The sequence below is a fragment of the Colletes latitarsis genome, chromosome 12 (genome assembly GCF_051014445.1).
Source record: "Colletes latitarsis isolate SP2378_abdomen chromosome 12, iyColLati1, whole genome shotgun sequence".
Lineage (NCBI taxonomy): Eukaryota > Metazoa > Arthropoda > Insecta > Hymenoptera > Colletidae > Colletes > Colletes latitarsis.
Window position 1 is genome coordinate 23,781,782 of NC_135145.1, and position 25,698 is coordinate 23,807,479.

Genomic DNA, 25,698 nt, shown 5'->3' on the forward strand with positions numbered 1-25,698 from the left:
AGAAAACAGTGGCTATAGTCACCGGTTAAACGTTTCTACCAAGTTAAAGTTCTCCAAAAAAATAAGTTTCTTAGAAAATGCATCGCACCCTTCGACCCAAGCAACTTTTTCTCCGGCGTTTCCACGATATTCAAAGGTGTTCGCGATGAATGGAGATCCTCTACGTCGTCTTAAATCTCTGACCTGAAAGCTATTTTCAAGTCCGAAATATCCTCCTCGCGCTCGTCGCCCTCGGGCACCACCCCGTCGATGATGTCCGTGCCAGTTCCTCCGACCAGGGGCTCCAATTCCGATGCCTGCACTCCTGCGGGTTATTTAAAACAAACGCCCCTTAGCTTTCACGAAAACTTTACAGAGACGACGAAGAAGTCGAGAGCTACAGAAATTGGCAATCTCCGTTTCTCTAGAACAGTTTAACGCCCCTCTAGCGAGACGTCATCCGGTTTATTTTCAAAATACTGAAATTAGGGGTGAGATCCATCATTACAAAAACAGTAATAGTAATAGTATGCTCTATTTGACCTACTTCCTGTGTAATTTCACATCCTCCATCACTCACTTCCTCCACTTATCATATTTAGGGGATGGAGACCACCCTCTACAAAGCTCAATTAAATCTATTAAAGTCTAGTGTTAAAAGAACACGAAACATTTGGATCGAGGTATGGGAACTTGATCCCACCCCTAATTGAGACGGAGGTAGCTTTGTTTGGTGTACCGATGGAGGCGGCCATTTTCGAGGGGGGTAGGGGTTAAAATGGCGCGTCGATGGTTGAACGAACAGAGAACGAGATCTCTGTGCAACGAAACATCCAGATGGTATGTCGGGATATAATCCAAGAGGCATTTACCATCGCGTTTATGATCGACATCGCCGGGTCGTTTCTTGTGAACCGGGGCAGGTCCTGTAGGCGCGATACCCTGCTTAAGAGCTCCCATGCTGAGAGACTTTCTAGGTGGTCCTGTCGTACCTGCAGGCGCTCCCGCGGCCGTGACTCCCGGAGGCACTGTCTCGCCATTTGTCAGCTGAGGTCGTCTAGGCCAGGCGAACTGCAGCCGATATTCGGTGCTGATTCTGGATATCGCTTTGCTCAGCTGACTTGGCGGCAAACTCGACTGCGCTGTAACTTCCTGCAATGCGATCGTATATTTATTGTAGTAATAAAATCCGATTAGACGATATAAGTTTCGATATGAGTAGCATTGCAGCCCTTGAAGGAATCTGTGTAACCCTTCCGGTGCTGTGGATGGCTTGTAAGCCTCCGGTCGACCGGTGTACCGGGTGCGTTGACCCGTACAGGGGTTCAGTGAATATGCTTAATGTGTGCATACACGGTGTTAAACGGAAATTTACAAACGCTCCATCAGAGATCTTAATCCCCACCCTACGGTTTAATGAATAGCTTGGAAAGTATGCTACTGTAGAGGTATAACTATACGACATCCGGTTGTCCGGTTGCAGGGGTCAATTACAAGCATTTTTGGTGATTAGACAGACCCCCGAAATCCTACTCAATTTCGAGAAAAACATTCGAATAGGTGGACAAATTTTTCGGTGAAAAAAAAAATTTTCAAATTGTTCTGGAAAAATTATTTTCGGTGGCAGGGGTCAATTACAAGCATTTTTAGTGATTAGACATACCCTCGAAATCCTACGCATTTTCGAGAAAAAAATTCTTTACCAAAAGTATAATCTGAGGCCAGAAATGTCTGCCCGAATTTTCATGCGAATCTTTAAAACGTCATAACTTCTGAACGGATTGGACGATTTTAATGTTTAAAAAAGCAAACTACGCGTATTTTGCTGGAGAATATGTACAAATCGCAAAAATATTCGAAAAGTTGGTCCTTGACCCCGCAAAATGAGAAAAACCTCATAAAAATGGTCCAATCTTTAAATGACCATAACTTCTGTAATAGTGAATATATTTTGATGAAATTTATTTGTGAAGTAGAGCTCATTGGTACCTACAAAAGAGTATTAGACAATTTTTCTGTAGGGCGTCAAATAAAATTACTAAAAATGAAAAAGGAATTTTTAAGGAAAATCGACAGGGGGTAGGTGCCTAACTTTTTCGGCGAAAAAAAAAAATTTCGAATCGTCTTGAAAAAATTATTTTTAGTTGCAGGGGTCAATTGCAAGCATTTTTGGTCAACAGACATACCCCCGAAATCCTAACCAATTTCGAGAAAAAAATTCGAGAAGTTGTGAAATTTTTCGACAAAATTAAAAAATTTCAAATCGATTTAAAAAAATTATTTTTAGTTGCAGGGGTCAAATATAATCATTTTTGGTGAATAGACATACCCTTGAAATCCTACGCATTTTCGAGAAAAAAATTCGAGAAGTTGTGAAATTTTTCGACAAAATTAAAAAATTTCAAATCGATTTAAAAAAATTATTTTCAGTTGCAGGGGTCAAATATAATCATTTTTGGTGAATAGACATACCCTCGAAATCCTACGCATTTTCGAGAAAAAAATTCTTTACCGAAAATACAATGTCTGACCATACCATTGATTCGTTCCCCTGAAATTTCATGTTTATCTTTAAAACATCATAACTTCCGAACGGATTGGGGGATTTTAAAGTTTCAAAATGCAATCAACGCGTATTTTGGTGAAGAATATTTAGAAATTCTAAGAATGTTGAATGTCAGAAAAATTGGCCGAAAAAATACATTGGAAGTAAGGTTATAAACCTCGCCTGTGATTACGTTCTTCGTTTTTATCACTTCTTATGTAGGTATATTCCAGTTATCCGGTACATTGTCCCAGATAATCGGAAGTTTACTATAAGATACTAGAGTTAATTGCCTTTTGCACACGTACCCGAACTTTGTCAGCTACAACGTTCGAGTCGACGGCGTCTATGCCACCTCCGTCGGCCGCCGTTATGAACTCGTGCGTCTTGTACGCGAGCTCCGGGCATTTCTTTCGTCTCGGCAACGGCGGTTCCAAGGTGGGTCCTGAAACGAACATCGTGCCCCGTTGAAAGCCTCCAAATCGCGTGATTATCAACTGGCTCTTCACCCATCTCGACCGCTTCGATTAACAGAGAACGATTTACCCTCGAGCCGAATCGATTCGATCGTTTATCGTTTCAAACTCGAAAGCTTTCACTGTCCTTTCCCCCTTCTACCCCACTTTGGACATTCCCGGTGCGGTTCGACGAAGTCTCGAGTGGCCGAAACACGCTCGAGGCTTCGCTCGAAGCGAAAATCGATTTCTGTTAATGGACTAATTAACATCGGCGGTCGAGAGTGTGTGCGTGCTCGCGCTTGTGTTTGCGCATGTTCACCACAGAGAGAAAAAAAAAAAAAGAGACAACACGAACTCACAAATGAGCGAACTTCTCGAGGCAAAAGCATGTAGAACAAGCGGAAGCTGCTACAAATCGTTCGTACGATAAACAAAGCATTCTCTCTAGAAGAAGAAGAAGCAAAACAAAGTGTTTAGCAATGTCCACGTGGTTGCGCGAGATGCCCAAACTCGCGCTTTACAAACCGTACTCAGGTATTATTTGCACGCTATACGCCTGGGGTACCTGCAACCGGAAGTGGTCTCTTTTCGCTCGAACGCAAGATCTCTGAAATACGATTAAAACGACAAAGCGACAAGCGTCTCGAGAGGGTCGTGGTCTCGCGGATAAACGTTCGCTTTCTGGAGTAAAATAATGGGACTCGAGTCGCGAAAGGTCCTTCTGCCAGGTGGTGCTCGCGATGGCGCCCACAGTTTCTTCAATGGCGAAGTTTTCTTTAATTTACTATTACTTTATTGCACAACCGGCAACTGTAATATCGATTATGAGACGCTGACCGTACTTGGAGAAGAAAATTTAGTTTCTTTTAAATTCTGGTGATTTGAAATACCGTGTGTGAAGTTTCGAAACAGTTATTTTTCTCGTGGCATGCCAGGGAGCGGTCTGCGAGAGCCCTTACGCTTTGCACTGTGAATTAAGGTCAACGGAAATCGGATTCGAACGGTATATCGTTGAGCGGGGTGAAGTTGAACGACGAGGAGGTCAAGTTGTCTGAAAAGCTCGCGGGCGTTGTACGGTACGCTCGTCCTCGTAGCTTCCTGTCGCCTTTCGCGAGGACTTCCGCGCGAAATGGCTACCGGAACGTCCAGCGCGCATTCCGTTATTTCCGGTCGGGCCTCGCGTCCGATCCGCGCGCGACAGCTACGCTTTTAGAACGCGGCTATTCTTGCTGGACGACGCCAGAGGCGACAATGCACACGAGGAAAGATCGATGCGACGCCAAGCGTCGGTAGACGCGTGTCTGCGTGCGCCAGCAGCGTGTGTGCGCGAATACAGTCATGTGTACGTGTGTGTGTGTGTGTCACGGTGCGTGGAATATTGACTCGGTTATATAACCGTCTTTGCAATTTTAATGCACCGTCTCCCCGGGGACGTTTGCTCAAGAAACAAAATGGCGACTCTTTCGGGGGGGCTCTACGCTCGGGAAAAGTCCACAACATTTCTTTAAAGGTACCTTTTAGAATTTTAAGAAATCCTGTAAAGAAATTTGTATTTGCGTGGTTTTGAGCCCCCCCTCGGTACAAGAACTTACTGATCTTGTGTATATTTTTTGGTAATTATCGCAAGTCCTCTCGTTGGCAGAGATTTCGTCCTTGGAATGTTGACTCGTTTGCACAAGCGTGTGATAAATGATAAGCAGGTCAATTCAAGGATGGCAAAATTCTCCTAAAAATAAGCGTGAAATATAATTCGAGTTCGATATTGTTTTAATGGCTTCGTTCCAATATCCCCACTCGTTGTCAATGAAATCAACGTTACGTCTCTTTTTCCGATCGAACGAGCCCCGACGATCCTCCGGCATCTCGGTTTTATTGCTCGGAGTCTCGATTCGCGGCTCCAGTCTCGCGTTCTATCGGTACCCCGCCGCAATTTTAACTGTCTCCCCGCGACGAAATTCCACCGACGAAACGATCAATCGATACCCACACCAGCCTCGTTTTCCGTTCCGCGGGACGAAAAATCGATCGTCCCTTTCGGAAGGTCCGCTTTAAGAAATCATTGGCGGGGCAAAAAGAAGTAAAAAAGCAGATAACGACGACTCTCGCGGCGCATCTCGCTCAAAGGTAATCGCATCGGATGGATCCCGGCTTTGTGCTCCAGTTGCGTAGCTGAATGGAAATCGAGGCTCTCTGTTCAACCGCCCGTAAGGGAATGCTTCGTTTTACGGGGGCCTGAATTATTAGATCGTGCATGAAGAGATGCATATCGTCAACCGGTTCTACCGTTCTCGTTCCTCCAAAACGATCGGGGGACAACTAATACGGAAAATGCCGTGCAATGCGAATGTACAGTCCCTGGCCATCGAGTTAGGACCACATGCAACAAACTACGACGCACGATCCATAGGAAACATCCAAATTATCGAACGTGTACACAATTTGCACAGTTTGGAAGAGGGATTCCCCTCAGAAATCTCTGAATCTGATCCGTGAGAAGGTGTACGCCCAGCAATAGAGTTAATTTACGGCGCAAGAGGGTTAATTTCGGGTGCAAAACCTGCAGACAGTTACGGAAAGGGCTCAATTTGTTAGGAGAAGGCCACTCGGAGCGATTCCATTAAGATTGCGCCGTGCAATCTGCGAAACATCCGCAAACCAGTAACGATGTGGCTCTCTATTGCGAATGGAGGACCAGCACCACTTTGGTGATAGAACTATGGGCGCCAAACAATACCAGGAAGTCGTAAAAACTGTTCGTTTCCCCTACCATATACTTGTACAAACTTGTGCAAACAGGGTGAAACGTCTAGCTTGATCGCCTTAAATGTCCCTGAAATGAATTCCGAAGGAAACATACATACATACACGAAGGTTTGAAAGTTTGAAGTGGTGGTAATTCGTTGGCCAAGGGGTTGCATTCTTTGCAAACACATGCGATTCGTTCCCTATTTTTAACCCGGTTTCAACCCTCTCGAGGTTCCCCGTGGACGGTCATAAATGTCGTGCAACGTGCAAGTTACTAACTGTTTGAGACTGGACGAGCGAAGGTGCATGGAAGATTGATGCAATCTGAAAAGAAATACACTCGGAGCGATCGATCGCGCGCCAAAGCGAGAACCAATGGCAGAAACGAATGTCTATAGGATCGAAGGATAGAAAGTAATAGCGCGACAGGCACGTTTCCACGCTTTTTTTCGGTTTATCGAGGTGGAACGAAAGGGTCGACGCTGAAAACTTCGCCATTTTCTTTTAATTGGAATTCCATTTGTGACGCGGTCCAGTAATACGGGGTGTCAAACTAAAAACAGCACCATATCTACTCAAGTTCTTTTAATTTCTCTGAAGCATTTATCGAAATATCATCGATTTAGTTTCGTCAAATTTTAGTTGGAAAATCCGTAGGCAAAGGCTTACGACGGTGTACAATTTGCGTGACTTTGTATCGACGCGGTCAGTTTCTGTTGGAACAGCCAGTACACGTTGCTCGTTGGTCTTTTCTCGGTCAGCCGCGTCGCGAAGTTGTAGTTTAGCCCAGAAAACTGTGAGGAGGATTTCCGCGTGTATCAATAGACGCCGTGAATGAAACTGATAAGTCTCCTCTCTGTCTCTCCTTTCTCGATTTCCAAGCGTCACTCGACTCGCTGGCTATGAATCAATTATCTCCAACGTTTTCATTTCTACCAATGGAATAACTCGCGCTCGCCGCTCTGAATGCTTCGAGATCGTCGAAAGTAAAAGTTTCGCGATGGTAGACAAAGAAAACAAAAAAAAATACAGGGGAATTCCCCAGAGTCACGTAAAATTGGTCACATCGAGATACAAATGTTTACGAAAAGTTATTTTACGAAACAAATGCGCCTAGAGAAATAGAATCAGACAATGCAACGTGGATTCTAGAATCTAGGACAAATTGTAGTGCTTTTCCGAGCGAAGACACCGAACTAGGTGGTTCCACTTTGTCTCCTGCTTTTCCTAACCCTATCTGATTCGATACGCTCGAGTCTAATCGAGACTAATCGAACGCAGGATCTACCTCGATTCGAGTAATCGAGACAAACGATCTTTCTCGAACCGTCTTCGATTATCTTTCGTCGCGACTCCTCGTTCGAGATGTACGTTCGAGATCGATTAAACGATCGAAAGTATCGTCGGGCGTTAAGGAACGACGGCGTTAATCGGTTTTACAATTCGGATCGCGTGTGGACCAAACACGTTGGAACGAGTACAAATACGGGGGAGGAACGTATGATTACGCGCGGTTTGTTATGTTCAAACAGCGATAACGAATCGCCGGAACGATTCATCAGGTTGATCGAATCGAGTCAATAGCAATTGAGGACACCTGCACGAAAGTGTCGCGAGGTTAGCGAAACCTAGGGAGAACCTAGAAAAAATATTTAAACGTCCACCTGTACTTACACATCGATTCTTTGCAGAGTCAAGTGCCACGTTAGTCTCGTATGGGGTGTTTTCGATTGCAAAAAGGTTCACATTCCGTGTTAAATTTTCGAGTAATTCTAGGAGGGGTGATTTATGTGGAAAAATTGGCAGTTGACGAGTTTCCCCCGAAGGTTTCCTTGCGAATCGATCCTAGTTTTAAAATAGCTGGGAAGTTCGCGTCGAAGAACGATTGTAGAGATTCGTTGCAATGTGGAGCACGCACGTCGGGAAACATTGGTTAGTCATCTGGCCGGTGGGAAAACAGGTCAGACGGGGGAATGATTTTCAGTGGGAACAAAGTGTGATCGTTACCGAAAAAGTGGGTCGCTTCGCGAGTCTTCCGAAACACTCGGGTTTCTTGCTCCGCGAAAATTACGGAATATCCGCGCGATAAAAGTTTTACGTCGTCCGCGAGGGACAATCGATGGTCCATCCTCGCGAGACAAATAAAAGGGGACGTTTAAACGTTTCCGCGAACGTTCGCGACGAATATAAATAGCCCTGGTTAAAAGGAATAAAGGAAAATTATCTTTAATCGTTGTCGTTCTCCTTGCGGGGGCCAATTTTCACCGAATCCATCTAACGTGTTCTCGTATGCCGCGACGTTAATTAAATTCGTCGCTCATTATCCGGGCGACACGATTACACTGGCACCTGGTCTCCCGTGCGCAACACGAGATTAATTGTCTCTGGTGATTGTCTCGCCCGATCGCAGGGACGATTAATCGTCGCAATTTGACGATCGAGACTTTTCGACGTACGCGAGGGGGCAGGGCGGGGAACGATCGAGAATCGCTGCGATATTAATTGCTGCGGTCTAATTGCAACGATTAATCGCTACAATCGGCCTGAAGTCCAAGGGGAGGTGCACCTTTAACGCTCTTTCAGGCGAGACACCAGACTTTTCACTGCGATTAAGCTCGAGATACTGAAGCCACGCTACCGAAACAAATGTACTGCATCGTTCTCTGAAAAGTGGTCAGACTTTACTGTCCCGTATCTTCGTTAAAATTTATCCAAAACTGTTATTACAGTAATTCAATTAAACAACCCTTCTACCTGTGCGTTCATTACTACTCGATGCTTCGATACTTCGATATTCGATAGGTCTATACAATATGACGCTATTTGATTTTGATTATAATAGTTTGTCGAGGTTAAAGGGAACAAAATATAATTAATCCATTTTTTCTGTACATTTTTCCGAAACTTTCAAACAGTTCTCTCGAGTTTCAAGTCAAAGTTCGAAAAATCGCGATCCACGCAGGCCCTTTCAAGGACCGTGCTTGAAACTTTAAAGCTGTTTTACTCAAAACAGCATTTTTCGAGCCGGTGACCCGAATATCTCGAAGTAATGCAGCAATCGACTTTAAATTGTACAAGCATGCGTGGAAACGCGTTCTCCTCGTAGGCTACGGAGAATATCGAATAGTTTTCTTTCCGTAAATGAAAAACAGTTGTGTTTCTTGTTTCGTAAGGTTTGACAATGCTCGAGAAATGTTGGACGATGTGAAACCGTGGACGTAAAACCGAGAAAGGCGAACGCTTTTTAAAGGTTCCAGGTTATAAATCCTTCGTGCTGTTTCGTTTGTTTTGAAGGATCGCGACACTAAACGTCAGGGTCGAGGATAAATTATTGCACGCTAAGGTGAACTTGTCACACGTCAAAGGGGCTTTAAGATTCGTCTTTTCTTGAAATTTGTGAAAATTCTCGAGCCAGGATCGCACCTTAGACTCGAATGAAGTTGGCTGAAGGGGCGAGCAATTAAGAGTATCTTCAATTTAATCTCTGTCGCAACAGTTTTGGGATAAATTTTAACGAAGATATAAAATTTTGAATATCCGACGACTTTTCAGAATAATTCAGGCGATGCAATTTTTTTAGCAGCGTAATCGAATAGATAAAAAACACCTAACATGCTGTCCTTGAATATAAAATATGCGTTGTATGGAAAACTGTGGTTAATAGGATATTAAAGGCTCAGAAAAGCAATGGAAATTTCTGTATTATGTCATTTTTCGTACAACGCATAATTTACAAATTATTCGAGAGGATGTTAGACGTATGTATGTATGATTTAAATAAATAAACAAAAGAATAATAGTTTTTGATTGCAAAGAGAATGATCGTTTGCCTACAGAAGCCAACGCCCTTTATGAGGGTACTTTTTAAGTAGTCAGAGTATTTCAAAGGTCGTCCAAAAGAATAAATGGGGAAGTTTTAATTACTCTATAATATATCAATATATATTTTAAATTTATTTTTCTACCGTTTTAATATTTTTTTTTGTCAGGTGCAAAGGGTTGAAAGTTACGTTTGGTAAATTTCGAGACCTATTTATTCTTTTCGTTTCGAACTTGCTCGACTGGGCTTAAAGGGCCGTCAGTAGTCGTCGAGAGCGTCTCGTTTGAAAGAGCCGTATGCACAGAGACACAGCCCAAGCAGCCGTGAAAAATATTTTCGTGCAGGCGGCGAGATGCACATTTTTCGAACGATGAGAAAGGCTGAAATGCGAAACTACTTGCTCTATCGACGGGAATCGACGCTAAAAACCGAGAAGCAGCCACTTGCTCGACGAGCAAAATGATAATTACGTAATTAACAGTCTTCTTTTCGCGGCCAGGTAATTGGACTCGTTCCAAAGTTTCACCGCGATCCCGTAATCGGTTCAAATCGGATGGAAAATAACAACTCGAGGTAAATAAATTAACGGAAAATTAGAAACTGTCGTTGCTCCAGTTTTCCAAACCGATTCGTGGAATTCAATGATGCGTAGGCGTGTGAGCGCTCTGTAGAATTTCGTGCAAAGAAATGCGGAAGCGTTTGAAACAAAGACGTTGTTTGGAGATGCACCTTCGATCGTCGCGTTTTTTCTCTCTCTGTGCGTCAGATACCTTCGATTGCTCAAAAGTTCGTATTTACATGGAACCTAAACACAGCCTAATGGGTTGCATTTCGACGCTGAATTTATGGAAAGCACGTCGGGGGGATGAAAACATTTAGACCTGGTTCGCGCTGTAAGAAGTTTTCCATTCTAAAATAATAAAAAACTGTTGCACTTTTGGCGACGAAATAAATTCGGTAGAGTTTGCAAACCCGTTCAGGATCGATCAATCATCTCCTCTGCCCGTTGATAAAAGTTGTCGATATTTTGACTCGAACAGAACACGTCTAGAATACGTCAATACTCGAAGCGTCAGCGCGAACCAAGCCCGCAAACGCATGATCGATGCACCAGGAAGCAAGCATGCGAAATTCACGGCGTCGAGGGATCGACGGATCGCCAAGATCGCTCCGGAGCCTCGCGAGGATCTCCGAAAGCGAAAGTTTTACGGAAAAGGGTTGCTCGCGAAACGGAAAAAAGGGGGCGAGCAGGGGAGAAAAAAGTAAAATGGAGCAAGGCCAGCGGAAATTCCCCCGAGGGGCGTGTGAATAAGGGGCTAAAAAACGAGCGAAATAAACCGTAATAATCTAGAGATGTTTGCGTAGCTCCGATCGTTCGTCTTACCTTCGTTGTTCTCATCCTCGGTCGACTTGGCCGATTGTAGCTTCGCGCTCGCTTGCGTCGCTGCAATCAAAATTCGCAGCTGGCACCGTGTGGTCTTTTTTCTATTTTTCCTTATTTTTTATTTTATCTCTCCCTTCGTTCGACGCTACGATTCGTCTATTTTTGTTTCGATTTTCGATGCTGCTCCCAAAACTGACGTCCATCGTCGACGGGCGGACTCGTTGCCAAATCGAACCGTGAATCGTTTTGCGAATGCTTTACCGGAGCATCGATACCCGATAAATTCGAACGGGGCTAATTATTTTCAACCGGGAGAAAAATAAGGCGAACATTCCGGGGTCTGTGTCGCTGAATTCTAGGCGATCTACTCTTTTGGTCACGCAGGCATCGGATAATAAAAAAAAAACAATTGAAGAAAGGAGTAAGAAAAACGTGATACTTCACAACATCGAGACGATCCAACGAGTGTATACGCAGGACAAGCCAGAGAAATTGTTAGAAACTATTTTAAGTGATGTAATAATACGATTTTGTGGCGCTATTTTGGAAAATCCAAGTTCTCTTTCCCACAAAAATTTACAAATCCTTGTGGATTCAAATTGCTTCGCGAAGTTTCTGTTTCCAATATGGCGCCTTGCTTCCAACATGGCGTCTCCCAATATGGCGTCACAGTCTTGTCATTTGTAATCGACGCGTGTCGAGATCGCGACAATATCTTATGGCGAGCCTGCGTATAGGTACGTGTATAGTTGGAGTATAATATAGACGTAGTGAGACAAAATATTATACATACTTATGGCACGTAAACGAGTCACGAGGGTGAGACATGGCGTGGTTGTGAACCCGTTGGGTGAAACGTGACGACAGAGCATGTGCGATATATCGATACGATATATATAAGTATACATACGAGTGGCAGCACGATCAAAGAAAAGTCACTAAACACCTTTACAAATACTAAAAAGGGAGACAAAATATGAAAAGAAAACGAAAATGATAAAAATAGTCGATAAAATGCGAATCATTGACGAGCGTGAATTTGTTTACCGGGGTTTGCCTGGCGGAAACGTGCAGAATGGAAAGTCACGATTCGAAATATCAACGATAACGACACGGGTTTTCAATTTATAAAGTTGCACGTTTCGCCACGCAATTCGTTAACTAGTGGACGCGTCGATTTTCTTAATTACGCGACGCGAGAGTTGTGTGCACGCGAGAACGGAAACGCCGGTGCCCGGATGTACTTACGCGAGTGAGAATCTCGCTAAATTTTATATCATTCCTGGGTGATTATCACGCTTAGGCGACGATGAATTTCCAAGGAATTTGCATATTTTGCCGGGTGGCTGCGCGCGGCTATTTTTTTTTTTTCACGCTCGCGGCTGGATAACATGATTCCAACGAATTTGTGAAGACAATTAACTTTTAACCAGCATGGTACGAATAGCTGAGCAAAATCTCGGTCCCGAAAGGTTCGACATTCAGTTTACTGTTTGCTCAGACATCGGTACCGAGCCAACTATGCGACGATATAGCTAATGAGACTATCTGATCAAGAAACTGATTTCGCTAGATCGTGAGAAGAAGAAATTATACGGAGTGTCCCATACAATTGGGTCACACCGAGTCGTTCCGACGGTTTTAAATAGCAAAGACTGGCCGAGGCAAAGTTAAATGGTTTCGAAGGCCTCCAACTATTACTCTATACATCTAGACACGCGAAAGTATTCCAACAATTTGTAAATACATTTTCAAATTACAATCTGGTAAGAAATCGTAGGTCAGAGAATAATGGACTGAAAAGTGCGTGAATTTATAACAAAGTGTGATGGTGTGTTTACATTTGTGAGCATTGTATACGTATAATAGTGTTGTGGACGTTGGAGGTATCGAATCTATTTGCTTTTATCCCGTGTACGTTTGCTATACCGAACCGTAGGAACGATACAGCTCGATCCAGTCGCGTGGGACAACCTGTATGCAGTATATGAAAAATATTTTAACAACAAATAGGGGTTAACTTACTCGACGTCGGCGGTGGTTGCGGCGCTCGACGGACGACCGTATGCTCCTGGTGCGGTCCAGTGTATTCGTGCCATGTGTACGTGCTCCTATACTCTGAATGGAGCTGCTGCAATAAAAAATTAACGCAACAAATCAGCACAAAACATCTAGCAACAATTATAAAATATAAATTGCTAAATAGTTCTTTCAAAGTACCCAACAAACACAATAATCGCTACCAGAGAGCCACGCTTTTGTCTTTCTCACAAGCGTTTGACTGACCCTTCGTTCTCATATATTCACTCCTCGATCAACTACTCAATATTCCGTCTTCTTAGGCAGGGCCTCCAAATAGAGAACTCGTAACAATATCAAAATAGATCGCGAGAGAAATGATTCTGTGAAGGTATCAGTAAAGCTATCATTGTTTCAATCGAATTATAAACACAGGGGACTTTCGTAACTTGCAAGCCCGTCTCGAGGTAATCGAGCAGAAGGTTTCGATGCAACGTCAGTTTCCAATTCGTTAACAATATCAAAAGGGACCGCGGGAACAATACACGGGCGCCCCGAATCCACAATAAAATCTAAATACGATGAAAATGAACGCCGTCGTCTGAAACGTACACTTTAAACGGGGAGGATAAAAAAAAAAATCGCATCTGCGGGTGACAAGAACGCTTCGTTCGAACGCATCGCATAAAACACGGGACTCGCCGGCATTGTCAGCCAGTCCCACGTACAATCGAGCACAATGACGTTGCACATCGGCCCACGGAACGACCAGAGATTCCTTTTCTTTCCCTCTTTTTTCAAAACTGTTTCAACGGACGATCGATCCGGCTCGGTGAATGCACGTCGTCCGCACAATAGAGAAATAACGTTGGCTTCGCGAAGGTGCCAATAAAACGGGACTAAATGGCGCGTCTTAGCCGCGCGAATCTCCTATTAGTCTCCTCGGAGACGTAGAACGAAAGGAAAAACGTTTTTCCGGCTTCACAGGACGGGGCACAGACCCTTCAGAGCTAGCAAGTCGTAAAAACAGCTTGTTTCCTCTACTACATACTCATACAAGCTCGTACGAACTCGTTCATACTTGTTTAAACTTGTCCAAACTTGTCCAAACATATCCAAACATGTCCAAACTTGTCCACAGCGAAGGGAAAAACGTTTTTCTCCAGGCCTGAGACGAGATCCTTAGCTTTTCAGCGATCGAGAAATCGACGTTTGTCTTTTTAGTGATTTTCTTCTTTTTTTTTTCTTTTTTACGAATCTGTCGGATACGCGCGGCATCGCTAATTGCGTTGTCCTGTTTTCTCAGAGTTGATTGATTTAGTTACTTAACCCAGATAGAGTCGGACTCGGGGCAGAAACGCAGACGGGACAACGCGATTCCGCCCCGGGGTGAAACAATCTCGACGCGTGTGTACTCTTTTCGGAGTGTTTTCATTTCTTTTCGACAAGAGGGACAAAGAAAAATGACGACAATGGTTTGTTCGTTGTTCTTTCGAACCGGGTTTGTACGGGAACGGCCTTCGTACGTTCCCGTTCATTTTATACTCGACAAGTGTAATTGCGCTGCTCGAAATAATTGGAGGAGCGTGTTTTCTGGGCAACTTGGACAAATCAAATATCAAGAACGACGGAATAAACGTGCACACATTAATGCAGTACCTTATAAAGCAATACCTCATCGACAATTTTAATGAGAAATTTTCTAATTGGCCACGAACGCCATTGCGTCGAGGTATATTTAATAACGCGTTTCGATATCACAGTCGTTTTTCAATTTATTACTTTTTTTGTTTAGGAAGAGGTACATTAATAAATAATAAATGACGCTGGTAACGTAATTATTTGTTTAAACAGACGCTCCCGGTGAAACATATTGAACGTTGTATCCGGCGTTCATTGTACCAATTAAAACATGCTGCAAGGTTTCGATAGATAGACAGACAGGTCGATGCTTGGGGCTTCTCCATAATCCATTTGCAAAAGCTTTAGGCTCATATGTCTTTCGAGCTGCGAATAATTATTGTAATTTGAGCCGCGATACTGCCGACGTCGAAGCTGTATATTTTTTAATCTTCTCAATTGGATCCCCCCAGTGGAAAACAGAAATAAAGAAGAAAAAAAAAGAAAAGCCTCGTTTTATAATATCGGGGACGTTCGGGATTCCCCGTTGCGTTCGAGCTTTTTATTTATTCGTTTCGAGGCTTTTCATAAAGAAGATTACCTTTTCTCTGTCGCTGTTTAAGAGAAAAATTCTGTTCCCTCAAATACTTGAATAATTTCATATGATTTTTAAAATGGGTGCAGTAGAAATCTTAGTTCGTACGTTAAAGTAGTTTAAAGCGACGGTTTCCTTGAGTTTCGTTTGAGAATGGACTCTTTTTTCGTGTTTAAATTATTAATTTGGAAAAATCATTAATGTGGGCGATCGAAAACGAACAGGCACGATTTAAAAATACAACAGGCCGACCGTAGACCAAGAAACCAGCACCTACAACTTGTGCCGCGAACTCCCGTATCTACGACGGCCGGTCTATCGATTTTCATACGTTCATTTATTAATGGCGATGTGGGGCACCGTTAACCTTTTCATGTGTCGCCGCGCCCACACCGTCGCGAACACTTCGATATTTTCGTTCAAACGATACGCCGCTGATACCACTTCAATTACCATTTGGTCAATTTCTCGCCCGATCCTCGCGGTCGTCGTTCACTTAAATCGAGTAAAACAATCCTTAACGAGTCGACTACCATGGTGATCGCTAGTCACCACCATCTTTAAAACACTCGCCATAAATGGAACCTTAATAGCTGTGCAATTCTTTAATAATGGTGTTAGGAATACTCTGAAGTAACGAGTACTCGTCAGTGACCGCCATATTTGAATCTACAACTTCTTTGAAACGTAAATAAACTTTAATACTTGCACATTTGTTAATAATGTTAATTTTTTAGGGATACTACAAAATGAAGAGTACTCATCAGTGACCGCCATCTTCAAATCTACAACTTCTACAAAACTCGTTAGTGACCGCCACCTTTAAATCTACAATTTCTTCAAAACGTAAGTAAATCTTAATACTTGTACATTTTTTAATAATGTTAATTTTGTAGGAATACTACAAAATGAAGAGTACTCATCAGTGACCGCCACCTTTAAATCTACAACTTCTTTACGACTCGTCAGTGCAGCCATCTTGAAATCTACAACTTCTTTAAATCGCCACAACATCAGTAATCGAGGATCGTGAATAATTTCGCAAGTGGGCCAAGTTTAAGACGCCTAGAAAGATTGTTAAATAATTAGTTCTTGAGAAAATAGCTCGTAATACAAGCGATTCATCTTGTATGGAGTAAGCGTGCTTGGCGGAAGGATTATAGCGAAGTGCTTAAGGCCCACTCGAGCGATGCACAAAGCGATACCCTCGAGGGCACAAAACGACAGATGTGTTTTTTACCACTCGTTACGGGAGCTGGGATCCAGTTAGCGTGCAACGCACATTGTGTACAGGCCCTTAGGCTCTTTCGATGCTAAGATTCGAGGACCCTGTGCACTGTTCGAACGAACGCTTAAAAGCGTCCGCGACACTGAAAGAGCCCGGGTGCTCTAGCGTGCGAAAACTATACCAGAACTCGTCCCACAGCTCTCAACTTCTGGCGTTCAAACACCCACGATGTTTCTGCCTTTTCGACTCGAACTGGTCACAATACTAGTTTTCTTGTTTTCGTTATACCCCCTGATATGCACAGAGTACGTCAAACACTTGCTACGGGATGCAAGCAAACAGATTGTAATACTATAGTAGTCGATACGATCGGTAAGCATGAATCGGTTAGTCGTGGCGCGCTACTCGAAACAAATCGATCGTATCGACTAATGTGTACAGAGGAGATTATATCGATTTATGCGTGCACTATCCTGTTAGTCTAGAATGTAAATTATTGGAGTAGTTTTAAAAACGTTTATCGATAGAAATGTCAGGTAAATTTAACGTCTTTTCCGTGGAACGCGTACATAAATAAAATCGTGTTCTATCGAAGCGACGCTGGTTGTAAGTAATCATAAAAGTTGGACGTATATCGCGAAAGTATCGGCAAAGAAACCGAGCCCATCCGAAACGAGATCTTTCTGCCACGCTGCTTGGAAATACACAGTTTCCTGGAAAGTATCGATAGCACGAGAGCAGTGGTCGAAGACTAACAAGCCTGGCGAACTCGTTGAAAGCGTGGTAACGTTAATGGGTGGCCAAAAAAGGGGAAAAAATGGAAAAAGCAACCCGACGCGGGGGAAACAGAAATCAAAGGTCGAGACCTCTCGCTTCCACGTTCGCGCAATTATTTCGATGAAAGCAGATAACGGTGGACGAACGCGGTGCACGCGAAGGTCCGCGGAATAATGACGTTAAAGGTTCCACTTAACGAGGCGGCGAGTTAATTGATAATTACGCGGCGGCCCGGAGAAAACTGCATCGAGGGATATCGCGTGCACAATTAATCGAGAGAACGGTGCACAACCAACGTCGTGTAATTGAACACGAGCTGTGCCGAACGGCTACCGCCATTCTTGCCCGTTTCGTGATGGCAAAGGGACACGGATAGCGATGGGGATTTCAGGCTTAAAGCGTTCCCAATCGGCTACAACTCACTCGGGATGACCCGTTGTCGAATCGACAATGGGAAAATAATCAAAAAGACCGTACAAACGTATCTTCTATTCGGCTTTGTCTTCTGAGTTCTGAGAAAAAACAGTTAAATTAATTACACTTGATTATTTGCGAACAGAGAGCACTGGTAAAATGGGAAATTTCGCTAGACACGTAGACAATTTATAAACGATTCGACGAAAAGTCCCTCGTTTGGGGAAATTCGTGGGGGGAACTCGACGATTACCGGGTTCGTTGGAATTGTTTGACGAACCGGCCGATGCGAGTATCGATTCTGCCAACCCGAATATAGAATTGCGAACTTTCCACGACGACGTTCCCAATTCATTAACGAAACCGACGTGAATGAAACTTCCGAAGGGTGCATTTTCACTGGCAAGCGAAAAGGGCTCTCTGGGAATTTCCCGTAACAAAAGTGTCGACGCCAATAATATCGAATTTTATTACGAGAGTGTAGCGACATTAACCTTAATCTTAATCGTTTATCCGGAGAAATTAACATTAACACTTCATCTACCGCTTCTTTCACAGTACTATAATTCCATCGTGATTTATAATTGTTAAAATATTACTTAATATTCATCTTGTTGAAATGAAAATCGGTCGATAACCGTTGGACTCCCAGAAGTCGATAAATCGGTCAGCGGTCGATAACTGTGGGATTCACAGGAGTCGATAAATCGGTCGGCGGTCGATAATCGTGGGACTCGCAGAAGTCGATAAAAGTATTAATGGGTCTTGATTTCGAAGTGCATAGTGGATGGGCGCGAAGTTTGAAAAAGCCGCCCATATCTTTGAAGTTTTATAGAAAAATAACCAGACGCGAAATGCAGATCGAGGTTAAGTTCTTTCATTCTTCCCTCGAGTTTTCCATTCTTTTCTCCCCCGGTAAGCCTGGCATTCGGATGAAACAACTTCCGAGCTCGCAATTTAAACTTTTAATTACTTGTCCGTTCCAAATATTAAGACGTCGTCGTATCGTATCATTAAGTACATTCTGTTTCTTTCTCTGACGTGTTTCTCGAAACATTAAACTTTTCGCTTTTCACAAACACACAGATTTTGCATTTTATAGCAATAAATAAAAAATGTCGCGATAGAAGGCGCGAGTGAAAGTTTGATGGAACGATTCGAATAAGGTGGAAAAGGGTCGGAAAAAGAGACGCAACCGTATTTCGAATCATCGAGATTTCGATATATTTTGCGTTGGCGGTGGTTCGGTGGTTCTTATTCGGTCTTTGCTCGTCTCTTCGCGTGGTAATTTTCGAACGATCGAAGCTTTTTCGCCTCGACTGAGGCCGGAGAGGAATCCGTTTTTCCGGGCGGCTGCGTGCCGATGAGACGTCGAGATGAGATCGTCGAGGGCGATCCTATCTCCTCCCTTGACGTATCTCCTCTCCCTTCTTCCCACTCATTACAGTTCGAGGACAATTACGCCGTTGGATAAGCCAAGGGATCTTATATCGCTGACAACATGGCCACCGATCCACCCTCGACTGCTCCAATTACAATTCTTAACTTCTTCTTCGACTCCTTTACATCCACAAACTTTCACGATTCGTGAGAAATATCAGAACTATATTAACAATTCTGAAATCTAGCTTCTCGTATTCTTCTAAGATAAGTGAGATTTTCTTCTATTTCGTTTAGTTCCGATATTCCATAACACGTTTCAGGATTTTCAGTTGGGGGAACCATTGTAGTCTTACGATATTGATCCGAGCGTTAGAATTTGCGTACTAACTGGTTGTTCGCGGGCGGTAAGCTCGTAACGACTGTCGATTGAACTATTCAACCGACTAATCTTGTTTATTTTGCGGGTGAAAGCTTGATCTAGGAATGGAAGTGACAGATAAGCTGACTGTTCCAGAAAAAAAAAGGGAAATAATCGTGTTTGTCGTGAAATTTTTTTTCGCGGTACGTTCGCCCCCCTCCCCCCCCCCCCCCTCCACCGCGAAAGGTCATCGTATCTTCAGAGTTCACACGCGAAAAGTGCATTTGTACTAAAAGAGAGAGCCCGCGACGCGAAGGAAACACGACTGTACGCGTCGAGCGACCTGAATGCAGCTCGTTGAATTATCGTTTTCGTTATTATCATTATTAACAGCAGAGATCGTCATCGCTGTCGGTGAAGTGAACTCGAGGATTTACGACTAACAACACTCGTAGTATGCGACTGCTCTGAACGCGCGGTATAATAGGGACGCAAAGTGGTTCAACATGAAACCAACAAATGCTCTGCCTTTTGTCGTCCCTCTCTCTGCTTTTGTTCAATTTACTTTACTCTGAATCTCTGCTCCGCAAATTTCGGCTCGAAACTATTCGAAATAACCCAAACTCAAAGTCAAGTTTATCAGCGTTAAAAGAAAAAACATAGATGGTAGGATAGTTAATTTTATATCGAAAACTATAGAAGCTTTATTATTTGCTAAAGTTTGGAACGTTTCAATTCTCAATTATATAATATGTAATATTATAGATTATTAAAAGCTTTAGATATATGTATAGAGTAGTTAATTTTATATGAAGATTGTAGAAGCATTGTTATTTGTTGGAATTTGGAACGTATCAATTTGTAATTATATAATATGTTATATTATAGATTATTAAAAGCTTTGGGTGTATACAAATAAGAATATTTCTATGCAATATTTGCTTAAATAATAGTTTCGATAAGCACTCGAGTTACCACTTTCGTGCGACCTCGTTTCGACGCTTTAATTGTCAAAAAACTAGGAGCGAAAAATGGCGCGCTATTTGAAATTTAAATAAATCTGTCAACGACAGAGCGCGCCTGATAAAATGTGCAAATAAAGCCGTCGAGTAATGGGCACGTTAAAACCGCGAACACCTTCAGAAATATAGAGAATTAATAAAATCGACGAAGACAAATGCGTTGGCGGAAGTTATGAATCGCCCGCCGGAAGTCCAAGGTTCCGCGCGGTTCAACGATCCCCTTCGCGAATAAAGGAGCGAAGTGTTCGCTCCTCGATCGAGAGAGAAAACTGAAAAGACAAGTTCTTTGCGATTCACGAACTTTTTAAATGCACTTCACAAAAGGCTTTTCGCAACGAACACAATCGACGCGGTGATTTCAAGTTCGAAAGTAAATAGAAAGCAATGATTGCAGCGTGAAACTTTTTATTTAAGTTCTGTACTCCCGTCTGAAGATCTCGTTGGATTATCGGCAAAATCACGATGGTTAATTGGATACTGGTTAATTTAAAATTCATTTTTCTCGACGCCTCGAAAAGCGCCATAATCTGGGCAGCTTTGCAATGTGAAACTTGTTATTTAAGTACTGTATTCCCATCTGAAGATCCCCCATTGGGTTGTCAGTCCCTAGTCCCTATTAGCCATAATGGGGGGTTTTTGTTGATATGGAGAGAATGTATTTGATCGAGTGTTTTCTTGCAGGAGTAGAAGAAGACGTCCTGCAAGGCAGAGCGATCGTTCCGCGCCGTTTGCCAAGGAGAAGCGTAGAAAAAGGAAGAGGAGGCGAAATTGCAGCGCAGATAGTGACGTAACCGGGCACGGCCCGTTGACTTCGGCGCTGTGGACGGTCTGACTGCGCCTCTACATGCGGGTTATCAACACGATTGCGCGTTGTAAACGACGCTCAGGGGCATATGGCCGAGTAGTAGGAGTCAACGTACTGCACTCCGACACGGGGTGCACGGGCGAATATCGACGGAGCCGGAACGGTGGCGCAGTGCCGGTTCTCCTACTACCTTTCGTCTTCGTGCCAGCCGCATGCAGACGTTGGCAATACTGCGTGTCAAAGTCGAATCACTGGGACAGCTAGCGTTCTTCCGTCCCACGACGTTCGCACGTTCCCCATGGCCGTCCAAACGCCCGCTTAACCAACCCCGATCGAGGATTTCACACCATCTTCTACGGCGTTTAAACCCTCACTCAATAGGGAAACGTCCCACTAACTTAGATTTTTAGTTATCACCAAACACCATTATGGAGAATTTTCATTTTTTAAATACTACAGAATGCACTCAACATGCAAAGGTATAAGAAATACTTGAAGTAAGATACGAGTTATTACATTTGCTCCCATTGACAGAAATATTAATTTGCATAAATATCAGTCTAGCTATCACTGACAGAAGCCTCCTACTGTTAATTAAAATAGAAGTTCCCCAGAAATTTCATTTTCAAGATTAAAATTTGTACTTTTCAAAGTTTTGTCGAAATTTCCAGACCTTGTACAAGGTCAATGTACTCGAAGAACGCGTGCCCTGGGTTGCTTGAACTTTACTGGTTCAAAATTACGAGATACAGTACTATTTTTTGTACTAATTTCAATCACTCTTAAAATTTAATGAACTCGTGCATTTCTGATAGGACGAGCAAAAGGAAATTTGTTTATCCTTGATTAAAGAACAGTAATGCGTTGTACGGGGGCGTTGATAAACGTCGAGCACTGTTTTTCGTGATTAATTTTATCTAGTAAAATAATGAGTCTCGCTCATGCGAGACCTACTTTTGCGGTCACATGCGATTTTCGAAGTACAGGTTGAACGCCTGCAGCTAGGTAACCCGATTTGCGTCACCTGCTCTATATTGAAATATTTCACTCGCCGGAGAATTATAAATCAAAGCCATGCAGATTTACGATACATTTGAAAAAAGTAGCACCGTCGCTGCACCCCAGTATGCATGAACTTTTATTTCCAAACTTCTTTTTGCCGCAATAAATTCGTCTCAAAAGAGATTGATAAATTTCAAACCACCCTATATTAAGATTCCGATAAAACTTTGCAAGGAATGAATTTTTCCTGACATTCTAAATACCTCAGGTTCCTAAATTAAAATCTATTATCAGAGTGCAAACTAGGAGCAAGTTTACGAATCTAAGTTTTTATGGCTATCGAAAGATTCGATATGGCGGGTCTCTGGAGGGTAGGGGGGATTGAAAGTGACTGGAATATATTCTAAATAGCATAGCAATTATTCTCCAGCCGTCCGTGGTTGGGCGTTGCGCATTGCAGCGAGCATGTAGTAAAAGTCAACGTACGTCCCGCGAAGAGAATGGCGGTGCACGTGATAGTGCATATCGACGAACGTGGAGTGGCGCAGTGCCGGTTTCTCCTACCTTTTAGCTTTTCGTGACGTTCGGGCCGCCGCGAATTGTGTTAGGCGATTGTACGGAGGTGACGTGGCGAAAATACAACGGCGGTAGTCGATACCAGCCGGCCAAAAACTCTTATCGCTGAATCGACCTTAAAACGTCCGGCAGCGGCGGCGATCGGGCTCGATACGATTCGACAAATCGACGATAAATCACGCCGGGCCGACCGGACGTTGCGAAAATGCACGGATGCAATTTCGAAAGAATAGCTCGAAGAATTTTTTATTCGTCGTATGAGCTCTCGTAAATATTGTTATCACTTTGTATTGTATTCTATTGCCTTTGGTTTTTCTGTTCCCTGCGCGTGGCTTTCCGTACTCGCCGCCAGAAGGCTACGCTCTTGTCTCTCTCGCAAGCGTTCATGTGACCCTCTGTTCATATGTATAAGCTCCTCTCTCTCGTTATAGAATTCCATTCTTTGTTCGAAACTCTGATTAGCTTCTTCAGAACTGTGTAGAGGTGTTAATTATAAATTGAAAAGTGTCGTAATTATCAGTAGATTCTCAAAAAAGATATTCCAGAGACTGTTTGAGAATGCAATTATCGTTGTATAACTCTGTTATCGATGCATTTGCAAAAGAAATATCGACCAATAAAAATAGCAAAAGGAGGAATGCTAGGTTGGGGAATGCTTCTAAAACTTGATGGTTCTGAATAAAAAATATGCCGGTTCCCGGAATGTTGCTTTATCAGATACTTCCGTAAGCAAAGTAACGAGGGGAATCGATTTTCCGCAATTGCATATTGCATTCGCAGCGTCGAGCTCGAGGAAAAAGATCATATCACATGCAAGAAGGTAGTTCTCTCGTTAAGCCAATCAACGTTGCCCTCTAGCAATTCTCCTAACTATCCTCGGGGAAAGTAGTCGTAACGCGTCCTAGTTTCGAGAATCACCCTGTATTTCGCGGAAGGGTAGCTTTTTGCGGGATGGACAGGGTGACTGAGCGATCCACGGGAAAAATCGATGGTCTTTTTGCGGTGTACGTCGAGGAACAGGCTCTGGGAGGACAAATGAAACTTCTTGTTGGTGAAAGAAACGGAAAAGGAGGAATTTCGTGTCGTCCCTGTGATCAACCACGCGTTCATTGCCCAACGTAGATCGCGCTGTGGCGTCAAAGTTCATTGTACAAGGGTCGTTTCCGGGGCCAAGGGACAGTTTTTCGAAGGGGATATTTTACTCAAACTTTCTCTAGTAACTTTCACGCAAAAATAAGCAAACGTAAAATTTTAAAACGATCTCACGATTGATTGGAAACGTGTTAAGAGAAGAAAAACTAGAAAACGACTGGAGTACCATTGAGAGAGCGTCGCGATTCGTCATCGAATCTAATTTGCCGTGTAATCGCTCCACTTTCGAGAAAAGCGCGATCACCGGAACGATAAGAGGAAGTCTTTTCCATCGTGAAAGATTAGACGTTGGAACAACCGGAAGTGGAGAATCGGAAAAAGGTCTCTACACTCGTCGCAGAGACGCCTACGATCTTCTTTTCGCGATCAACTTCCGGATAATGGCGGACAGCAAGGAACGTTGAACGCGTACGATTACTATCTAATGAGACGCGTAATTACAAATAACGCGAGTCGTTAATCACGCTATTGTTCTTGGCTCAAGACGAGCGGAGGGAACTTATTAAAAAACGACTACGGGGGAATTAGCATTCATTCGCGAGGATACAATCCGCGTTTACCGCTAAATAGAGCTAATCACTTTTTTACGCTTTCAACAACGGTCGCCTCTGTGCGAGAACTGCACGGCATTCGTCGGAATGAATAATCAGAGAGCACGGAAAAGCGTGCAAACATTCTCTGGCATTATACAGAGCCCTAAATGCGTCTCCGGTAATTTTGTCTCTGAATTATACGGACTAAGTACTGCAGAAATTTCTGTAATCTGTTAGAATAGTACATGTCGATAGATACTGAGTGTAGAATACAATTTGTTACTGTTGGAGGTTCTCCAGTGCCTAATAATTAGACGTCTTTATGCAAGTTAATATTTTTATTAATACTGTGGATGGTGGAGAAAGTGAGAAAACGCTTGTGAGAGAGCGTAGCCCTCTGGCGACGAGCACCAGAGGTGACGCAACAATAGAATTAATGAAATAGGAGCTTTGTTGAGGGTTGAAATCTTATGTATTTCTTATATTTTTGTATATCAAGTGCATTCTATAGTTTGTTGAGGATTAATATTTCCCATAAATGCATAAACATTCCCAGTTTACTAATGATAAATGAATTCCGACCGACGAGACACGCATTCCTAACACCTTCCAGAGCGTTGTTCGAGGGTCTGTCGCGCGAAAATGCGAGGGACGAGTCGAATATGGCACGAGACCGTCGACAAGAACACGCCAATTCTCCAGCTTGGAGATTTATGAGCCGTGGTTTAAGGTAAACCGCAACGCGAACAACCGATCCCCTTTTCGACCCTCTCTCGCGAATTAATCCACAAACCATGAAGGTCAAGCATCGTGTTCCACGAGTGTCATTTTTATTCCCCCGGGTAACGATAAAGGAAACCAGAGGAAAAAAGAGAACTCCTAAAAATCACGGGAATCCAACGAACCGTGCAACCGCGAGAACCCGGCGGTTTTATAATTTTTTTTAAACACAAATACCACCGATTAAAGTTTGAAAATATTATCAACAACAGAAGGTTCATATTTTAGATAAAAATCACCGCATTTGACGTTAATTTTCAAGAAAATTGTCAGCTCGAGGCAGCCATTTTGGTCCTAAACTCGAATTTAAAAAGTCGATCGAATCTTTTGCACGCATCGAATATTTGTCGAACCGCGATGCGTGCCATTTATTATTAATATTATCCGGTGGAACGTGTGGCTTGAATCGTTGGAATTATATCCATTCCCCCCAAAGTAAATTCGCGAAATAATTTTCCGTGCTGACGTGTTCCGCGTCGATCAATGTCCACGGTTCGTATTGT

General features: G+C 43.2%; 1 protein-coding gene across 17 annotated transcripts in view; it reads right to left on the reverse strand.

The window, feature by feature from the left end:
• LOC143348927 (uncharacterized) overlaps positions 1–25,698 on the reverse strand; it is a 48,682-nt gene that overhangs the window by 10,340 nt on the left and 12,644 nt on the right. For 11 of the 17 annotated variants that reach the window (XM_076779670.1, XM_076779669.1, XM_076779682.1 and 8 more), the window contains 5 exons: positions 12,957–13,062; positions 10,932–10,991; positions 2,833–2,969; positions 852–1,131; positions 184–304 (listed from right to left, as the gene is read on the reverse strand). In XM_076779670.1, coding sequence (XP_076635785.1) covers positions 184–304; positions 852–1,131; positions 2,833–2,969; positions 10,932–10,991; positions 12,957–13,062 — 704 coding nt within the window. The remainder of the gene's footprint in view (positions 1–183; positions 305–851; positions 1,132–2,832; positions 2,970–10,931; positions 10,992–12,956; positions 13,063–25,698) is intronic. The other 6 variants (XM_076779687.1, XM_076779677.1, XM_076779672.1 and 3 more) reach the window with 4 other exon arrangements.